This window comes from Mangifera indica, chromosome 1 (assembly GCF_011075055.1).
Source record: "Mangifera indica cultivar Alphonso chromosome 1, CATAS_Mindica_2.1, whole genome shotgun sequence".
Classification (NCBI taxonomy): domain Eukaryota; kingdom Viridiplantae; phylum Streptophyta; class Magnoliopsida; order Sapindales; family Anacardiaceae; genus Mangifera; species Mangifera indica.
Window position 1 is genome coordinate 4,848,808 of NC_058137.1, and position 18,175 is coordinate 4,866,982.

The 18,175-nt window shown below is 33.8% G+C and overlaps 3 protein-coding genes across 6 annotated transcripts; 2 read left to right on the forward strand and 1 right to left on the reverse strand.

The window, feature by feature from the left end:
• Positions 1–1,307: 1,307 nt before the first annotated feature.
• On the forward strand, positions 1,308–4,402 carry LOC123219951 (acyl-CoA-binding domain-containing protein 3-like). 2 transcript variants are annotated; one of them, XM_044641936.1, is made up of 4 exons: positions 1,308–2,565; positions 3,737–3,842; positions 3,936–4,020; positions 4,132–4,402. In XM_044641936.1, the coding sequence occupies exons 1-4, from the start codon at positions 1,634–1,636 to the stop codon at positions 4,146–4,148; spliced, it is 1,140 nt and encodes a 379-aa protein (XP_044497871.1). In that variant the 5' UTR covers positions 1,308–1,633; the 3' UTR covers positions 4,149–4,402. The 2 variants fall into 2 exon arrangements, with proteins under 2 accessions (XP_044497871.1, XP_044497863.1); XM_044641928.1 differs by having other exon boundaries at positions 1,309–2,565; positions 3,936–4,036.
• Positions 4,403–5,576: 1,174 nt separating this feature from the next.
• Positions 5,577–11,529, forward strand: LOC123224440 (molybdate-anion transporter-like). Of its 2 annotated transcripts, XM_044648097.1 has the most exons (10): positions 5,577–5,945; positions 6,040–6,184; positions 6,636–6,804; positions 7,014–7,269; positions 8,109–8,197; positions 9,027–9,209; positions 9,306–9,391; positions 9,488–9,572; positions 9,671–9,794; positions 10,617–10,771. In XM_044648097.1, the coding sequence occupies exons 1-10, from the start codon at positions 5,750–5,752 to the stop codon at positions 10,637–10,639; spliced, it is 1,356 nt and encodes a 451-aa protein (XP_044504032.1). In that variant the 5' UTR covers positions 5,577–5,749; the 3' UTR covers positions 10,640–10,771. The 2 variants fall into 2 exon arrangements, with proteins under 2 accessions (XP_044504032.1, XP_044504040.1); XM_044648105.1 differs by lacking the exon at positions 9,671–9,794 and having other exon boundaries at positions 5,580–5,945; positions 10,617–11,529.
• A 297-nt stretch (positions 11,530–11,826) lies between these two features.
• On the reverse strand, positions 11,827–15,706 carry LOC123224455 (probable prolyl 4-hydroxylase 9). Of its 2 annotated transcripts, none has more exons than XM_044648125.1 (8): positions 15,408–15,706; positions 15,217–15,330; positions 14,238–14,395; positions 13,714–13,816; positions 13,318–13,413; positions 12,851–12,916; positions 12,640–12,759; positions 11,827–12,082 (listed from the first exon to the last, which is right to left on the reverse strand). In XM_044648125.1, exons 1-8 carry the CDS (start codon positions 15,525–15,527, stop codon positions 11,996–11,998), a joined length of 864 nt encoding a protein of 287 aa, XP_044504060.1. In that variant the 5' UTR covers positions 15,528–15,706; the 3' UTR covers positions 11,827–11,995. The 2 variants fall into 2 exon arrangements, with proteins under 2 accessions (XP_044504060.1, XP_044504051.1); XM_044648116.1 differs by having other exon boundaries at positions 15,217–15,336; positions 15,408–15,704.
• Between the last annotated feature and the right edge of the window lie 2,469 nt (positions 15,707–18,175).

Sequence of the window (18,175 nt, forward strand, 5' to 3'; positions counted from 1 at the left end):
ACGAAGAATCATTTTTATCTCTATAACGGGAATGAGGACGGAGATTAAGATCTCCTCCCTACCCATCCCTATTGCCATCTCCACTCTAAGACGCAATGTGTATAAGATTTTATCCAAATAATTTCAATCTAATCCACATTACCACAACGTAGATTATAAAATAATAAATTGAAAACTATTATAGAAATACCTAGGGATCATGTTTTTTATCCGTAAAACTCATGAAATTAGTTATATTAGAGTGATTAGTTTTATTTTTCTTAAATTTTTAAATGACTAACTTCCTCCAAAACCGTTAAGGGACAAAAGACTACTATATTAAAGTTTCTCAAGTGACAAGATTAGACCTCATTAAAAATTCAATAAATATAAAAAATCGCATTAATATCATTTATCCATAACTAGACTTATTTTTATTGATAATTTAAATTTATTTATAAATTAAATTATTAAATTATATAATTTTATTAAATTAAAATCATAATTAATGTTCATTCACATTATTAAAATGTCTAACAATTGACCCGTCATATATATCAATGGTGACATATTAAGATATGATTAGCTACAAATAACATCATCTGTTACTATTATTGCAAGTCAATGATGAATTTGTAATAATATTATATTATATATGCTGTTTTTTAAGGGCTATATTTTGGATGAAAGTACATAAACACCATTTTACAGTCAAGTTTAAGAGGGAAAATTGAAAAGTGGATGGTGAAAATGGATTTTGAGGGTAAAAGTTTGGAATTGGGGCAATCGTTTTACCTTTTAATCATTAAAGCATAGCAGGCAGATGCGTGGGGAGTCTAAATCCATTGAGTAAATGAAGGCCAAAAGACTTATACCCACCCCAAGTTTCCATACAGTTTTAATTCTTATTTATTAATTTTTTAAAACTCAAAGTCTTACATAAAAATTATTAATAAAATTAATTAATTTTATAACTAAAATTATTAACTCTAAACATACATCAAAGGTTTATCAGAGAGAGAGAGAGAGAGAGAGAGAATTGAATGGGATAGAGATATCGAGAGAAATTGACAATCATAAAAAAAAAAATGTATTTAAATTTTGAAGTTTTAAGAAAAAAATATAATTTTTTAAAATTTAATATTAAAAATTATTAAATTTTAATATAAATTATTAAAAATAATAGATTTGATTAACTTGAGATTTTAATTTTTTGAAAATTAACCCATAAGAGATTAAAATTACATCAAAACTTGGGTGGGAATGAGGTTTTTGGCCATAAATAAATGGAGGGGACCTTACACAACACGAAATAAAATGCTCCGACGCAACAGTTCACCAGTTCATATATACTCTTTTTCCACAGCTTGACTCTCCCCAACAAGAAACTGAAGCTGGTAACCACCACCTCTCACTCAATTCACAGCAGACCTCTCTCTCTCTCTCTCTCTCTCTCTCTGTGTTAGTGGATGAGTCCTTTTCAATTACCTCTTTCTTACCTGCAAGATGGATCAAGATTAGACAACTAATACTTGTGTTGCTCCTGTAACTCCACTATACTTTTATCTCTTCCCAAACATCTCTGTTTTCTGATTTTTTTTTTCCACCTCTTTTTCTCGCTTCTGTAAAACCCAATTCAAAGGAGAAAACGACCATGGACCTTTTTCTTGAATTTGTCTTCACTATTGTTCTTTCTCTTTTTCTCTCCTTTTTCCTTGCCAAGTTTCTTTCAGGGTTTTCTTCTTCTTGTTCGACTTGCAATGATGACTTGGTCTCTGACAAGCGTAAATTCCAGGCTGTGGAAAGGAAGGCTTTTGAATGCCAGAGAAGAACTGGGTTTGTTGAAAAAGTTGTGGAAGTTGCTGATTTTGTTGAGTCGAGGGAAGATAAATCACTGCCTAAAGAGATCTTGAAGGATGATTGCGGATTCTGTGATGACGTCAAGACTGATGAGAATAAGGTTTTGAGAGAAGGGGAGGTTGAAATTGTTGAAGAAAGGGCTTATCGTGTTTGTGAATGTAAAGAAAATTTGGTGGTTGCAAGTGTTGAGAGTGAAAAAATTGCTATCTCTGAGAGAGATTTAACTACAGGGAATGTTTTGGAGAGTGGGAAAGATTTAACTAAAGATGAAGTTTTGGAGAGCGAAAACGAGAAGGAAGAATCAGATGATGGCAAAGGCTGTGTGTCTGAATTTGAAGAGATCGTGGTAGAAAAAACTGATGAAAGTGAAAAGATTACCAGAGCTGAGACAGAATTCGGTAAACATGAAGATAGTGTAGCCAATAGTCGAGAGATTGAAATTTTAAGGGGTGAAAGTGATAATGAGATAAAAGAAGCAAAGCAAGATTGTGTTAAGGAGGTGTTGTTTGATGGGGATGACGACTGGGAAGGAATAGAGAGAACCGAGTTAGAGAGGCTTTTTGGTGCTGCAGTGGCGTTTGTTGGGAATAAGAATAATGCTGATCGGATTTCAAGTCTTGGCAGTGATGTTAAGTTGCAGCTATATGGACTTCACAAGATTGCCACTGAAGGTCCTTGTCATGAGTCCCAACCGATGGCATTGAAGGTCTCGGCTCGTGCAAACTGGTATAGATTTCTTCTGTCAGTTTGAGATCTATGTTTACATATTATATTGTGTAGGTTGTTTCTTGGCATAAAAATGATTATGTCTACATTGGGTATCTTTGATCCATCTTTTTGGGTTCAGGGGTGGAGAGTAACCCATTTGTCTTATTAGAATGCTTAGATTGTTTAGAAATAATTGGTCTTTTGGGTAGGTCCAGTACTGCCATGGAGTCGATTAGCCGCACATGTTAAGGAATTTGAATAAGCTCTAGTTTTAAGAAATGATTATGTCAATGATCTCAGAACCAGTTGTAGCTGATTTAGCTTTGATGTGGAGAATACCAGCAGTTGGCTTGTTGAGAATTTTAACGTATGGATATTGATGTCTATTTACAACATAGCTTACAGGGATGAGGAATGCAATATTGGTAGACAGGGAAATGATTGAAAAGGAAAAAAATAAAAACAATAAATTTGGTTGGTAAGATTACTGAACGAGAATAATTATTCCTTATTTTAGAATTTCTATGTAATTTTTATCACTAACTTTATTCTATAAGAAATAGTGTTCAATAATAGGATGTTTGAATGGTTTCACCTACCATCCTGTCCCTTTCTGTTATGAATTGCTTTCTTGAGTTACCTTTTCATATTCTTTCTCGATTTTGTTTCTGTTGTTTACTTAATTTTAACTATTATTACTTTAAATTATGGTTGAAACATGTTGTGTCAACTTAAAATTACGTTCATGGAAGCCACATAAACCAGGAGAGCAGAGGATGGAGTTCAGATCAGCAAAACACACCTTAAGGGTGAACAAAATACGTGGGAGTTTTTTTTGTCTTCCAAGATCTTAGATTAGGAATTGACTTTGGGTTAAAATAAAGGGGATGAAGAACAATTAAAATGTTGTGACTCTAAAATCCTCTCTAGGTTTTTTGGAGCCTTTTTCTGTTTTCTTGCAGTTTTTCACACTTTCACTAACTTTCTTAAGTACCAAACACCCTGCAAGTCATTTCGAAATTAGGAAAATCAATTAACATAATCTTGGATCTCATTTATTTATAGTAGCTTTTCACATTTAAGGGCAAAAAGAGAAGAAATGATTGCTTGTACCCTGGCTGGACTTGATTGCGAGACATATAAAAGGCTCATGGCTTCATTGATGGAGGAAAATTTTATTTTCTGATAGGAATGCATGGAAACAACTTGGGGACATGGCTCAAGAGGTCGCTATGGAGCAGTATGTAACTGTTCTCTTGCGAAGCCTTCCTGGGTGTATCCGAGATGAAGCCAGTGTAAGTATTTCCCCTTGAAGCACTTATTGCTACCAGTCTCTTTGGCCCTTTTATCAGTTGAAAAACTCTGAATCATGCTCTTTCGATGTACAGGGAGATAGGAAGCAGATTTCTGCCGATGCTGACGCTTTTAGGAAGCTGGCTTCTGATCTGAACACATGGAAAAGGGGCCAACTTGGTAATAAAGATGAGAGGTAGTTTTGATTAAAAACAAGCATTTAGATTGATTTATATGAGACTCCTAAAGTTCCTTAGTCCTTTGCATCTTCTTTTGTCACATTGACTACAGGAACAAGAATGAGCTGAAGACATGCCATGAAGTTTTAGATGAGAATGGATCTTTGATCCAGTCGCCTTAAGCCAAGGTGTATTCGTAGTTGTTTGTTTGTGTATGTTCATGACTTTCAACTTCTTTATGCCTGACATGCCAAACTGCAAGAGCAAATTACTTGGCAAAGATGATGTGTATATATATGTGTCAATATCTCTATACCTTGCATGTAATTTATTAAAAGTCATTGTTTATTGGATGCCAATTGCAAAACAGACATTTATCCTCATAGATTATTCTTCCAAATCATACTTGAAATTGCCTCCTACTGCTGCTCCATAAGAAAAGAGTTAAGGTCTTGACGAGAAACAATTGAGCAGAATCGCATCTCCTAAATGTGATTGCATTGAAATGTTTTAGTTTCAAAATAAATGTATGAATTGCATGGTCAAAATTTTAGAAGCTCTCTGATATTGCCGCAAATGAAGTAGGTTTAGTTTATTTCAGGCAATGGAGATGTAACTGTATGAAAATTGCTTCAGGATGTGGAGTTCACTTATCATTAGAATGTTTATGAGAAAGTAGATGTTATAATTTCAGTGCCAACACTGTAGCTAATATGGCCATAACAATATTTTCCCACTGATTCTTGCCTCTCATGGGTTGATATGATTTTAGAGTAAGACGTTTCTTTAAGAATAAAACGATTTGTTCAAATATCCATACAAACTGATATGACAACATATAATTGACTAATGTGATTGTTTATTTTTTTTTCTCATTTCTAAATCATCCAATCACTCGAGGCATACACTGAGACTCAAATTTATGTGGCTCTTCTAATACAGGGAAAACTTAGTAAGAGGTTGGAGAAGGGAACTATGAATTGTTGTTGGCAGAAGGGTGGTTTTATAGTCAAGCTCTGTTGAAATGATATTTTCTCAATCAAAAGTCAATTTTCTCCTTCAACACAAAGTGTTATTTCATGTGGTCAGATAATGCTATCAAGAATGTTCCGGTCAAATCTAACTTGAATTACACTGTCACAATATGATTCGGTCTAAATCACATCATCACATTGCGATTCTAATCAGAATTAGATTGCTAGAGTTTGATTCCAATTGAATCACATTAAGAGAGATGCGGTTTAGTTGGATATCACCATCTGAAGGGTATGTTTAGTCAATTTGTACCATCCATGAAAAGTGCTTCAATGATTTTTTTAATTGAAAACTATTATTTAGTTTAATTTAAACAAAAATTATTATTTTTTAAATTAAAAAAATATAAATAATATTTTATTATTTTAAATATATTATTAATTAAATAATAATTTTATTTAAAAATTAATTATTTTTATTAATTTTAATAACTTACGAACAAAAATGAATTTTTAATAATTACAAGATAAAGATTGTGTTTACATCAAAAAGTCATTTGGCCTTTAAAAACCAAAAGAGGACACACTGCCAGTGCAGGTACACAATTGGCATCAAGTACCATACGGATCTGACACTTATTCTTTTACGATCTCTATTGTGTCTTCTCATAAACAACTATGATGGAGGGTATCTCCGGTATCTGATTGTTCTCAAATTTCAATCATCACTTCAAAATTTGAGCAAGCACAGCACAAATGGGCGTCGTAATCGAAAGCTCCGTTTGGGAGCCTAGTCCATTTCTCCATGTATTCATATTCCTCTTGTGCTTCGTTTCCATATTTGTCCTTCCTTATTCACCAAACATAACTTACTCTGTTTTCGACCTTCGACGTCCCTCTTCCTTTCTTCGCTTTCAACGAAATTTCCTCTTCATCTATTCCCTCGCTTCGGGTAACTTTTTGATCCTTTGATTGTGGAGTTGAGTGATCTTTTTTATATTTGGATTGTTGATTATTTTTATTGCATTGTTGTGTTTTGGTCTCAGTAATGGAAGGATTGTGGTTGGTGTTTGGAGAGTATGAATTGGTTTATTACGGTGTTGGTAAGGAACAGATGGTGTTGTTTCTCTGTCTTGGTTATGCAGCTGCTCTCTTTGCTGGAACTTTTCTGGGCATGCTTTCTGATTTAATGTAAGTTCATTTTTTATTGTGTTTTCGGTAATCAATCATTTAATGTTTGCTAGAATAGGTAGAAATTTCTAAGTGATTAATTTACTGATTTATCTCCAACAACATTGTGAATTATTATGGATTCAGGTGCAAAAGAAGAAGAATAAGGCATAAATTACTTTGGAAGTCAAGAGCTTGTATTATGTAGGGTGTAAATTGGGAAAAGTAAGATATGATATTGTCTTTATAAGTGATAGACAATGTATTTTTATTGATATTTTGAAAGGATCCATGAATAAAATCTTTAGTTTGAGGCTTTAGTGGATTGATGAAGTAATTGGGTGTGGCATTGGAACATCCAGACAAAGTAGACTTTATTGTCTGTTACACTTTGACTGCATCTCCATGGACTAGGACCTATGTGGAAATTATGGGGCTCTGTAATTGATTGTTTCATGTTTTTGTACTGTAGAGGTCGAAAGAAAGTTTGTTTGGTGTTCTTTATCCTGCACCTCTTTGTTGGCATATTGAAGAAGATTTCTTTGCATCCAGGCATCTGGGTTGCAAATATTTGTCTGCCTCTTGCTTCCTCAGTATTTTCTTTCAATTTCGAGTCATGGGTGGCTGTTGAACATGAAAAGGTTTGTGTATATAATCTTTATGTTTTCTGCTCCTGCATTTCATATGGACACAGTGAATATACTTATTTTTTCCTTTAAATAAATTTCTATTCAAAAGATTGGTTCATTTTTTTTCATCCCCATAACATTTTAATACCATTACAATGTTACATCATCTGCACCTGAGTAGTAATCTGTTGTGATTGTTTATGTATTTTTCATTTTTGCAGCAAGGGCATAGGCAAGGTTCTCTGAGTGACACCTTCTGGTTAATGACTTCCTTTGAGTCTGCATCCCTAATTGGAAGTCAAATACTCGCAAACTGGTTGGTGGAGAGTAATGTGGAGAAAGGCATAGCATCTCCATCCAATGCATCCATTTTCCTGGCAGTATTAGGAGTCATCTTGGTCACAAGAGGATGGACAGAAAATCCCCAAGTGAAATTTAAGGATTACAAGACATCCTTCTTTACACATATTTTTGGTGGTAAGAGCTTTATAATTTTGTATGTAGTGCCTTATTTAATTTTCAAAAACAAATACATAGTGCTTTTTATATATCCAGTGGGACAGTTTTTCAGCTCTTACTTTAAGCTCAATGGTTGTGTTGTCAAATGCATGGAAATAATTTTCAAATGTGTTGGATATGTACGATTTCATCTATGATTTAGATAAAAAAGTTCTGGAGCCATTGCTTTACTGTGACTGTACTTCATGCACTACTGACAAGAGTCCATTTTATAATTTGTTGTACTTAATTGGCATTTATCATTCACATGGACTGTTTTGCTTATCCTTCCAGCTATGATTAAATCAAATTCATTAATTTGCTTTTGGAAATGAGAGTTAGAGTGCTTCTTGTAGTTAATTCCTGAAAGTTGCGTATTGCTTTTAGGCTCTTGTGGTGGCAGAAGCATTTCTTTAAGTTGAAAGCATTGATTATATGAGGGTGTTATTCTATTATCTGAGGGTTAAACCACTAATCACCCATATGCGCTCTTGAGTTTTGGTGTGACATTTTTGGCATAAATTGGAGTTTTTTAGAACTTGTGCCGATTTATTGCTAAAAAAATGCTTAGCAAACTGAAAATCCATTTGATTATTTATTCACCAAAGGAATTACCTGCATGTATATCAATTAAGTTTCTAATGAATGTATATCATGATAGATATGGCATACTAGTGGTCACCTAATCCAAGAATTTTAGAGATGCATATAAAAATTCTATAGGGTAGAGTGTATTTTTGTTTGCTATGACTCTTTTGAATAAAGATATATTCTCACATTATAATTGATATCGTTTCTGAATTGTGTATGATAACCAGTTAAAAGGATATGGCTCTTGATTTGGGCACAAGCTTGCCTCCAACTTTCAATTGCAGTATTCTGGATTCTGTGGGCCCCAACATTGGTGGTATGATCATATATCTGATTAAAAAAGTTAAAAATTGCTTCTTACTTTTGGTCTTTCCCTTGCATTACTGGAGTTTCTTGTAATTTTAAGAATTCTAGCCATCATGGCTAGCTTTTCACCAAAGTCTTGATGTTTTTGAATAAATTTCATGTTTTATGATGCAGAATTCTGGTGAAACCTAGGTTGTGGTGCTAAATTCTATAATTTTGTTGAAGTTTCAGGATAAATAGTTCTCTTACACAGATTAAGCACTCAAAAAAACTGTTTGTTTAGACCTTGTCAAATTTACAGGGAAAACGTGCTTAGTGGTAGAATGTGAAGAGAATATAAAACACCCTAACCATATGTCATGCAATGATGTCACATGTTTGTTTCTGAATGTTGTTTGTTTTTGTTTTCCTTTTTCCTTTCTTTAGGTAAATTCCTATTGTGCACTAAATTTAAGTAAAAAAATTGAAAAAGGAATTGTCAAAGACAAATTTCTATAAATAAAGATTACGGCGGAATGTATATACATTTTGTAATAAGAGTGGAGTTGAACTTCACTAAATTGCACTCATATTGGCCTTTTTTAAGCACATGTAAAGCTAAGGACACAAATAATTAGTTAAGAAAGAACTGATGTCTTCTTTTTTCAAAATAAAAAGGAAAAAAATGCATATTAAGTCTCAAGTATTTCCTTGTCATGTATGCTTTGCAATTACAAATGTGGCTAAATTGATTATTCAATTGACAAAGATGCTTTTATGAAAATTGAAAGAATAAAACTTAGAAGCTAACTTGCAGTTATTTCCTATTAAGTGAGTCTAATTTTTCCATGTGATTTTAGGCTGATGGTCGAGAAGTTCATCTTGGATTGATATATCCATGTTTGCTTGGTGCAAGAATGCTTGGAAGCACTGTATTCCCATGGCTCATTAGTGGTCCATCTTCAATTCGGACTGAGGATTGCTTGTTGTATGCATTTGTTGTACTGGGGTTTGTCTTGTCCATAATAGCTTATGATTATCAGGTATGAACATGGCATATATCTCAAAAAGATGAAGACTTTGTTTATTCTGATTCTGGCGTTATTTTTAAGTTTACATCATCTATCAATGATTTGCAGGAAATTGGAGTCTTAGTCACATTATTCTGCTTATTTCATGCCTGTGTTGGCTTAATTCTGCCTTCACTTGCTAGATTGAGGACCATGTACGTTGAATTAGTGTTTTTTCTTTTGATGTTATTGTAACTAAGTAATTAGTGAATTTCTATTGTTCGATAATCTATTTCTCAATGTCTTTGCAGGCATGTGCCAAATGAGTTGCGTGGTGGGATGATAAGCCTTTCTCTAGCTCCTGCAAATGCTGCAATTCTGCTTCTTCTGTTGCTAGTGCGTATTTCTGTTGCTAACACTATTGACTTCCATGTTTGTCTTGTATAATGAAACCAATGATGACTATGATAGAAGAGCTGTTGGTTTCAATGCAGCAATCCAGCTTTTCTTGGTGTAATGACTGTCTACTTGGGGACATGAGTGTAGTAATCTTGGGTTTAAGGATGGTCCTGTCTGTGCTATCTCCAAATATCTGTGGCTTTGATCTGGGCCACAATGGTGAACTGATGAAAATTCTTATTACAGGAAAAATACTGTGTTAACTGGCATAAGTGATCTTATAAGATTTTTATCTGTATTTCATGATGGTCATAAATTTTCAATTTAAATTAAAAATTGTTAACAACGTTGAGATGATCTTTGTGAGAAAATACTTTTTTACATTAGTTAAGTACTTTTAAAGCAACTATAAACCATTATGGAACCTGACTGAACTGCTAACCTAGGGCTCAAGCAGGTTGGATCCAGTGCTGTGTTAGAAAATTTTTTATTTAATTATATAAGTCATTTGGCTTAGCAGTGAGCTTCTAAATCCATATTTTGGAAGATACTTATATTGCAGCCACTTTGAATTTTTTTTGCATAAATGTAGAGTATGCATTTTTTTTAGTAGATTTGTATATGGTTGTTTGCCTGCTAGCTCTTCTAGTGATCACTCCCAGCAAAAAAACCCAGCTTTAGAGAGATAGAATATGCTCTAATCTTTGAGATGACATCCTTTCAGGGCTGAAAAAAAGCCTGTTCATTACATTTATAATTGTTGTGAGTTAGGTTAGAAGTTGGATTAAACTTCACCTACTATTTCTTTGTGGTGTTGGATATTCTTGCTTCTCTATCTGTTTTAAGTTATCTCAATCCTGAAAAGACTGTTACATGTTCTTAGCTTAGTTTGATGTTTGCTTCATTCCACAACACTGTTATAATTGAGTTTATATATTCATTTATTTTTTTTATAGCATACTAATGTTATTATTATCTTTTTATTTATTTATTTATTTTTATTACGTATGAACTTAGATGTTTGTCTTGATAATTTTGCAGCGGGGCTACTATCAAAAAATTGAGAATGCAGCAATTATGGCATTTGTAGCCTTTGGGCTGTTCTCGGCTGCTGGATGTATGCATTTATTGAAGCGGTGGGGAAAGAAACCGTACCAGAATTCCCACAAATTGTGATTTCCTGCCTCAATTTCGTTTTAAGCTTCGGTTGGTGGATCCTTATTGTCTTTCATCTATCAGTTAATGGTGGACATGTAAGTGGAACGCTGAAGCACAAATATGTGCTGTGTAATTCCGGTTGAAGTGTGCAATAAAGCATCTGGTTATGAATATAGGGAAGAGACTATGAAGCCAACAAGTTCAGTTTTAAGGCTTGCTAAACTTAGGTTCATAGTCTCATAAATGTCTGTTACACTATAAGCAAGGAGTTTATATGCAAGTAACTTTTGGTCATTGAATCCTTCAAGTTTTGACTTTCAAGTTTGAGATCTAAATCGTCAGGCACTATAGAAGCTTGCAGATAAGCTAGAGAAACTGATGATATTTGAGCTGTAGAAAACAGTTTGCCTCTGATACAGTCATCCTTTAGATGGATGTGTTGAGCTGGTAAACATTTAAAGCTCCCAACAAATATCTGCTGCTATTCGCTGGTGTTTGGATATACATGTTAGTGGACCTGGAGTCAATCTCGAAGTTGAAAGACTTTGATTATTTTTTATGATTGAGACGCCAGCCATGCAAGTTTGTTTTGTGGTGTTAGAGATCATCATGGTTAGAGTTGACCATCACACGTTGCCATAATTCTGTAGAGAACAGAAATCGATCTTGGAGTCAGGTTTTTTCTTTCTACTGAGAAAGGTTGGCCCCTGATCCGATTGTTGTTGTTATTGTTATTGCTATTATATCGATTGATAAAAGTACAGTTAATTAATAAGTGAATGTTTTTTTTATAGAATGGTTTGGGTATTGTTAAGACATCAGAGATTAAAGATTTTTTGGGTTTTGGGTTTGCCATCAGACAAGTTTTAATATAATGGTTGTGAATCTAATTATTGTACTTTAAAGTTTGCTTGTGCAACCAATGCAAAACAGTGTTTTAGTTAACAAAAGAAGAAAGATTTTTTGGGTTATGTGGATAACACTTTACAAGACTTGTGATCCAGTTGCACCTTATTATGCTTGTAGTCTGTCAAATTCGGTGTAACTGTAAAATTCTGGCTAAGGGGTTTTCTTTTTGTACTCTTACTAAAAATTCCAGGCACACTCGGACATATTTTCTTATTGGTAATAAATGGTAGACTTCAAAAGCGAGTTAAATATTACCATCTACATTTTGAATAACTACAAATTTTATCATGAAAGGGATTTTGGTTGGCTGCTTTGAATGGAACAAAAATTTTCCCGAGGAAATGTCCAATAATTTAATCATATTGTTCTTGATCTCTGATCCACTTTGTCACCACCCATTTCTGACCTTTAATCACCGGACAGCTCCCGTGAAGAGATGTCTGCAAAAACATCCACAAATTATGACATCCTGGCATTAGTCCTATCGCAGTACATGCAATTATGAATTTCCAGAACAACAAACACTTAGATGGGATCAAAATATCAATCAATAAAATACAATTTTCACAGTTTAAGGTTTATATTTTTTACCATTAACTAATGACACATGCACTTAGAAATGTCAAATTTTGGTTAGAATCTAAGATCTTTAATCCGTCGAAATCTAATAGAGAAAATTCCTTGATAAAAATGAAAAAAAAGAAGACAATGAGGCCAGGGAATAGATATATATTTCCCCTTCTTGCCTCGTTGCCATCCCTAACAACCACCATGAGCCATGGTAAATAATTTTAATATTCTTTATCTTCACAGTTTATCAACACTACTAAAATGCAGAAAGCTCTTTTCCAAGATCTGTTGAAAGTTAACAAATTACTAACCCAATCAGCAAATTATTATTCTGATTTTCTAAGCTGAGAGTTTTCTCATTATTTATAAATAGAGTTTACCCCTTCAGATTAGTAAGTTTGCCTTGCTAATTAAAAGGAACACTTACCGGGTCAATTGTGCCATTTGGTAATAATGAATAGAATAGAAGTGCATCTCCTCGGCGTGGCTTCACTTTCAAACCAGTGCATTGTCGGTACTCATAGCTTCCATCCAGGTTCATGCCATTCTATGTATCAAAAGATCAGGATGACTGCCTATTCATCAAATAGAAAGACTTGACCAAAAGGGAAAGCGAAAAACTTTGGTATTGATCTTACCTCAAAAGGAAACACAGTTTCCCCACCTTCTTCAACATCTGATAGATACAATAAGAAAGAGGCAACCTGTATGAAGGTCAATCGAAAATATTATTCCAATATTTCGGGAACTTTAACTAAGTATAATTATAGTCAAGTATTTGATTCATTTAACCTAGTCTGTCTCAAAAACATTTGCACATTCCACCCAGATGCATATTCTCATTGACAATTCTAGAATGTAGAAGCTCAGTAAGAATTGCAGCTTTACATTAGAATAACTATCAAGAAAACATGGAATGTTGGGAACTACAGCCTACTATAATTGCATTTGGGACAAACATCACAAACTCTGGTCGCAAGTGACAGCACAGCTGCACTTGCATGTTTCAATTTATGTATGCTATCTGAATCATAAACTCTAAAAAGTATTATTAGAAATCATAAGAATGAGCAAATTAGTAGCGATATTGTAGCTTAAAATGTACCCTTTGGCTCTTTTGCGGGCCATACTCTTCTGGATTGAACGCATCATAATGTGAGTGATACCTCTGCCCAACCTCATAGCGCAATACATTGAATGCCTGAAACATGCGGATATCCTCAGACAGTTTTAATATTTCCCTGAAATAAAAGGTTAACTAATTCAACCAAAAAAAAGTTTAAAGAAGAATAAACCAACAAATAAACAACCGCATAAATAACTTTTTTTGGCAAAAGTCTCAAGAATTTTGGAAAGCTTACAAGGTTTAAACTATTGAATATGGTGATTTCTTAAACATATACACAGGATCTTGCAATAAAAAAAGGGAAAAAGTTTCATCAGGAGTCGAAGATTACAAATTTTGGCATTAAAAGTATATCAACTATACTATGGATAATACCTCTCCATGAATCCTAGGAAGCATGGTAGCCCTTGCAATTTTTTCCTCAATGTCATCCAAAGTTCCAGTTTGATCTTCAGAAGCAGAAATAAACATTCCAGAACTGTTTGAACAGAGAGAGCAAACTTATACTATCATTTCTCTAAGATAAACTTCAAGACCAAAAGTCAAAAAGTATATGCCCATTTCTCGCTTATCTACATGCACCGAATTCTTACTGTCAGAAGCCCTGTATATGTCAATAAGATGTTGCGTGAGTTGAGATACAGGATTCTATCTTAACCGAACTTTCCAAAGGATGGTGACAAGACAAGTTCAGGGATTACTTCAGATTTTCTCAAATCACTTGCATAGTGCAGATGAGTTTGGTAATAACATCATATAAGTTAGTTACCCCATCAAGCAATCCAGTTAGTAAGGATCACTGAAAGTAAGCCCCCAGAGCCATCCAATTGACATAAATATTGCATGCATTTTCTTTTTCATATATTTGTTGAAACCCCAAGTGTGCATAAAGTCTATACCTTGTTCTGATTCCCTTCGTGTTATCCTCTGTCTCTCCCTCTCGTAAAGCCAGAGTTGATGGCTTAAGGCTTGGCTCTGCCATATTAATTATCCTTTTGCACTGTTCAGCAGTTGCAAAATTAGGGAAATACAAAGCCCGCGGAATCCAGCTCAAAATCTGTATTAAAGTTAGCATAGAGGAAATGAGAATACTTTCTCCCAAGTATGTACAGAAAGTTGATTCCTTAGTGTTTTTCAGTATGGCTGGAATTATTGGAAAAGAAAAAAATCTTAATAGACCATAAATATATTATTTCTTAACAGAACTCGTTACACTCCATCCAGATAAGGATTTCTTCATGTCTAACTATCTAATGCCTCCTCATTATGTGCAATTTACTTAAATATAGATTGCACCTTTTCTAATTTTAATGTGAGATCCACGATTTCTGGATAAAAAGCATGGCATTGTAGGAGCACAAAAAAACTTGCTCCTTTTCATATCTCTTCCTAATTTAATCACAAGTTAATTGTAAATTATAAAATCACTTTTCAAAAAGTTCAGAAAGTGGCAACTAAGTGTAATTAAGCATTAGACCATTACTAAAATTACTTTCAAGACCCAGAACTTTCTAACCACACTTTTCAACCAGAAGCCAGCTTTTAATTAATACTTTTCATCTTAAAATCTCATAAAACATATGATCTGATTGTAATAGCCGACCTACTACGAGTAAGAAAATTGAGGCAAACAGATAATAAACAAATAACTTCATTCACCAATGACAAGCATTACTTCAACAAATCAAATATGCGGCTCACTCACAAACTTAAATATCTTTCTGATGAATATTTGCCCTCAAAATTAGTTAAAAAATGTATTTCTAGAAGACAGTAAACTCACGAAACACTAACTCTGAAGAATTAGTAATGAATTAAGATCCAGAAGAGCTTTATGAAACGATCATATAAACAATGGACTCAAAAGAATACAAGAACCTGAAAAGGAATGGTAGTAAGTGAATCATCTCCTGAGTCTCCATGAGGCATTAAGTCATACTTGTCTTTCACCGATTCTAATATCCTCGATCTCGGCCTCGCTAAAGAAGAATCCTGCCACTAAAAATCCAAATAAACGAATTATAAAGACCAATGAACTTCAATAAAAACAGATTTTATACATATAATACCTGAGAGACGAGAGAAGAACCGAGGAGACCAGCGAGGAAGAAGAACAAACAAGCAAGAAATGCCACAGGCAATTCAAGCTTCGTTTTGAGGCTCCAATTCGTTTTGGCTCTGGCTTTCATTTTACTTTTCTGGTGGCGGAGGTGGCGGTGGTGGGAGAATCGGTGAAGTCAAATGAGCATGTATGAATTATTGAAGGATATGAGAATTTGTTTGCTTGGAATTGCAAACGTAGGACGCGGCGGGAATTTTCTAGTGAGTGAGAGGGGTTAGGTGTGAGTAAAATTACCAAAGTGTTGCCAGATTTGGTAATAAATTTCTCCGACACATCTACTAAAGTAACGGGTGTTTTTACCTTTTTTTTCACAGTTGGCTGGCAATAAAAATACAATCACTAACTTGGATTTCAAATCCAAGGCAAATCAATTTTTGTAATTACCCACATACATGATTTCCATGCCTAGGGGAGTTGGATTCAGGCAAGTTTGTTGAAATTCGAAACATATTTAGTTTAAATAAGTCTAAAACAAATTTTACTTAAAAGAAATTCAAACTTGAGCTTGAACCTAATAGTTTAAAAGCTAAAAGACTTATTTCCACTTAAAGTATAATAAAATCTCAAACTTTCATCATATAATTTTTTAAAACTTAAATATTTATTTATGAGCTAAAATTTGTTAAATTTTTTTATTACGGTTAAAAATAAAATCGTCATTTAATAATAATATTTAAAAAATAAAAGTTTATATCATTTTACTTTTTTGATTTGAAAAACTAACAATTTTTTCCTAAAATTAAATTTTGAAAAGTGACATTTTTCCCATACCTAGAGTTTCAAATTTTGCCAACAAACGACCACCGATCTCTCTCCCTCCCAGTGTCGTCTCTCCCTCCAACGTTTTCCTTCCAATCAATGACATTTAGATTAAAAAAAATCTAGACAAGATCAAGATGAAGAGTTCTTGGACCTTCGTTGTCCTCACCTAAAGGAGGACAAATTCTCGTTCGGATCGTCGACTTCATTTGAAGGACAAAGAGTTTTAACTCTTTGTTTGAATTTCATATGAATTTCGTTTGGATTCTATCAAATCTAAACATCATCAATCAAAAGGAAAGTGCTAGAGGGAGAGACGTCACCGAGAGGGAGAGAGATCAACCATTGTTCATCAGAAATTCGTCGGCAAAATTTGAAACCCTAGATAGGGGAAATGCCACTTTTCAAAAATTAATTTTTAGAGAAAAATTGTTAATTTTCTAAATCAATGGGGTAAAATGATATAAACTTTTATTTTTTAAATATTATTATTAAATGAGTATTTTACTCTTAACTCTAACTGAAAATTTTAATATATTTTAATTCATTGGTGGATATTTAGGTTTTTAAAAATTAGATGGTGGGAATTTGGAATTTCACTAAACGTTGGATGGGAATAAGTCTTTTGCCCTAGTTTAAAATTATAAAACTCCAACTTAAGAGATGGTCAATTTATTAAGCTCACAACCTTAGAAAATTCGATCTAATAGACTATAACGACTTCGCTTCGACTAATATATGTCAAAACGACATTATTGTAGTTGTTTTTTATTTAGCTCGATTTAATACCATAACCAAACTCAAGTTAAAACTCTAACTCAATTTCTTTTAAACAAGTTAAGTTTAAACTGGTTTGAGGGTAGTTTGACTTGCTCAAGCATAAACTCGAGTTTGTCTCCCTTCAAACCAAGCCGAACTCGAGTTAGTTTTAATTTAAACTCGATTTGATTTAAATTTAACATTTTTATATACGCTTTTACCAATATTATTTAATAACTAGATCAACATAATACAATACTATATAAAAAACAATAATAAAATTATACGTACTTATTTTGAGTATATAAATGAGTACATACTTAATATATGTCATTATGTAATTGAGTAATTTTGAATTAAAAATAAAATAATACTCAATTATGTGATGATACACATAAGTATATATATATATATATATATATATATATATATATATATGCGTGTACTCAAAATAAATACACATAGTATTACTTAATAAACAATTGGAGTAAAAAGTGAAAGTGAATTGAGGGCGAATGGATGGGCAAAGGCCAAAATTTAGTTGCCGGATGCTGCTGGAATCCATTACCATTACCGTAATGAAAAAAATTATAATGTTGATAGCTGGGTGTGCTGGCCTGGCATAAGTAAATGTGAAAATGATGAGCATCGAGTCCATAATAAGATACTGACACGAAAGTTTTTCATAGTCGGTTGACTATGTCCACCAGTTATAATATTATCAAGGCCAAACGACTATTTCCCACCCAAGGTATGCTGTAATGACAAGTTTCCCCCCTTTAACTATGGAAATACCAAACACCCACCCATGGCCAGTTAAATTTAACAGAACCCTAACGCCTGAAAATTTTATCTCCTTTTGCCCCCCTAAAGTTTGAAAACAAAAATTTCCCCCCAGCCTAAGTTTAAGAAAATGACAGTTTCACCCTAGGGTTTGGTTTTGAAATCTCCGGCGACCTCTCCGGCTCCGTTGCCGACGGCTTCTCCCTCCCGAAGAATCCTCTCCTTCCGGTGATCGGTTTCCTCCATTTGGAGGCCCGATCGTCGCCGGAAAAGCGGTGGGAGACGAAGAACTTCGTCGGGGAAGACGAAGTTCTTCGTCTTCCCAGACGAAGACGAAGCCGTCGTCTTCGTCTGGGAAGACGATCGGCTTCCCAGGGAAGACAACCGTCTTCTTCTGGGAAGACGATCGTCTTC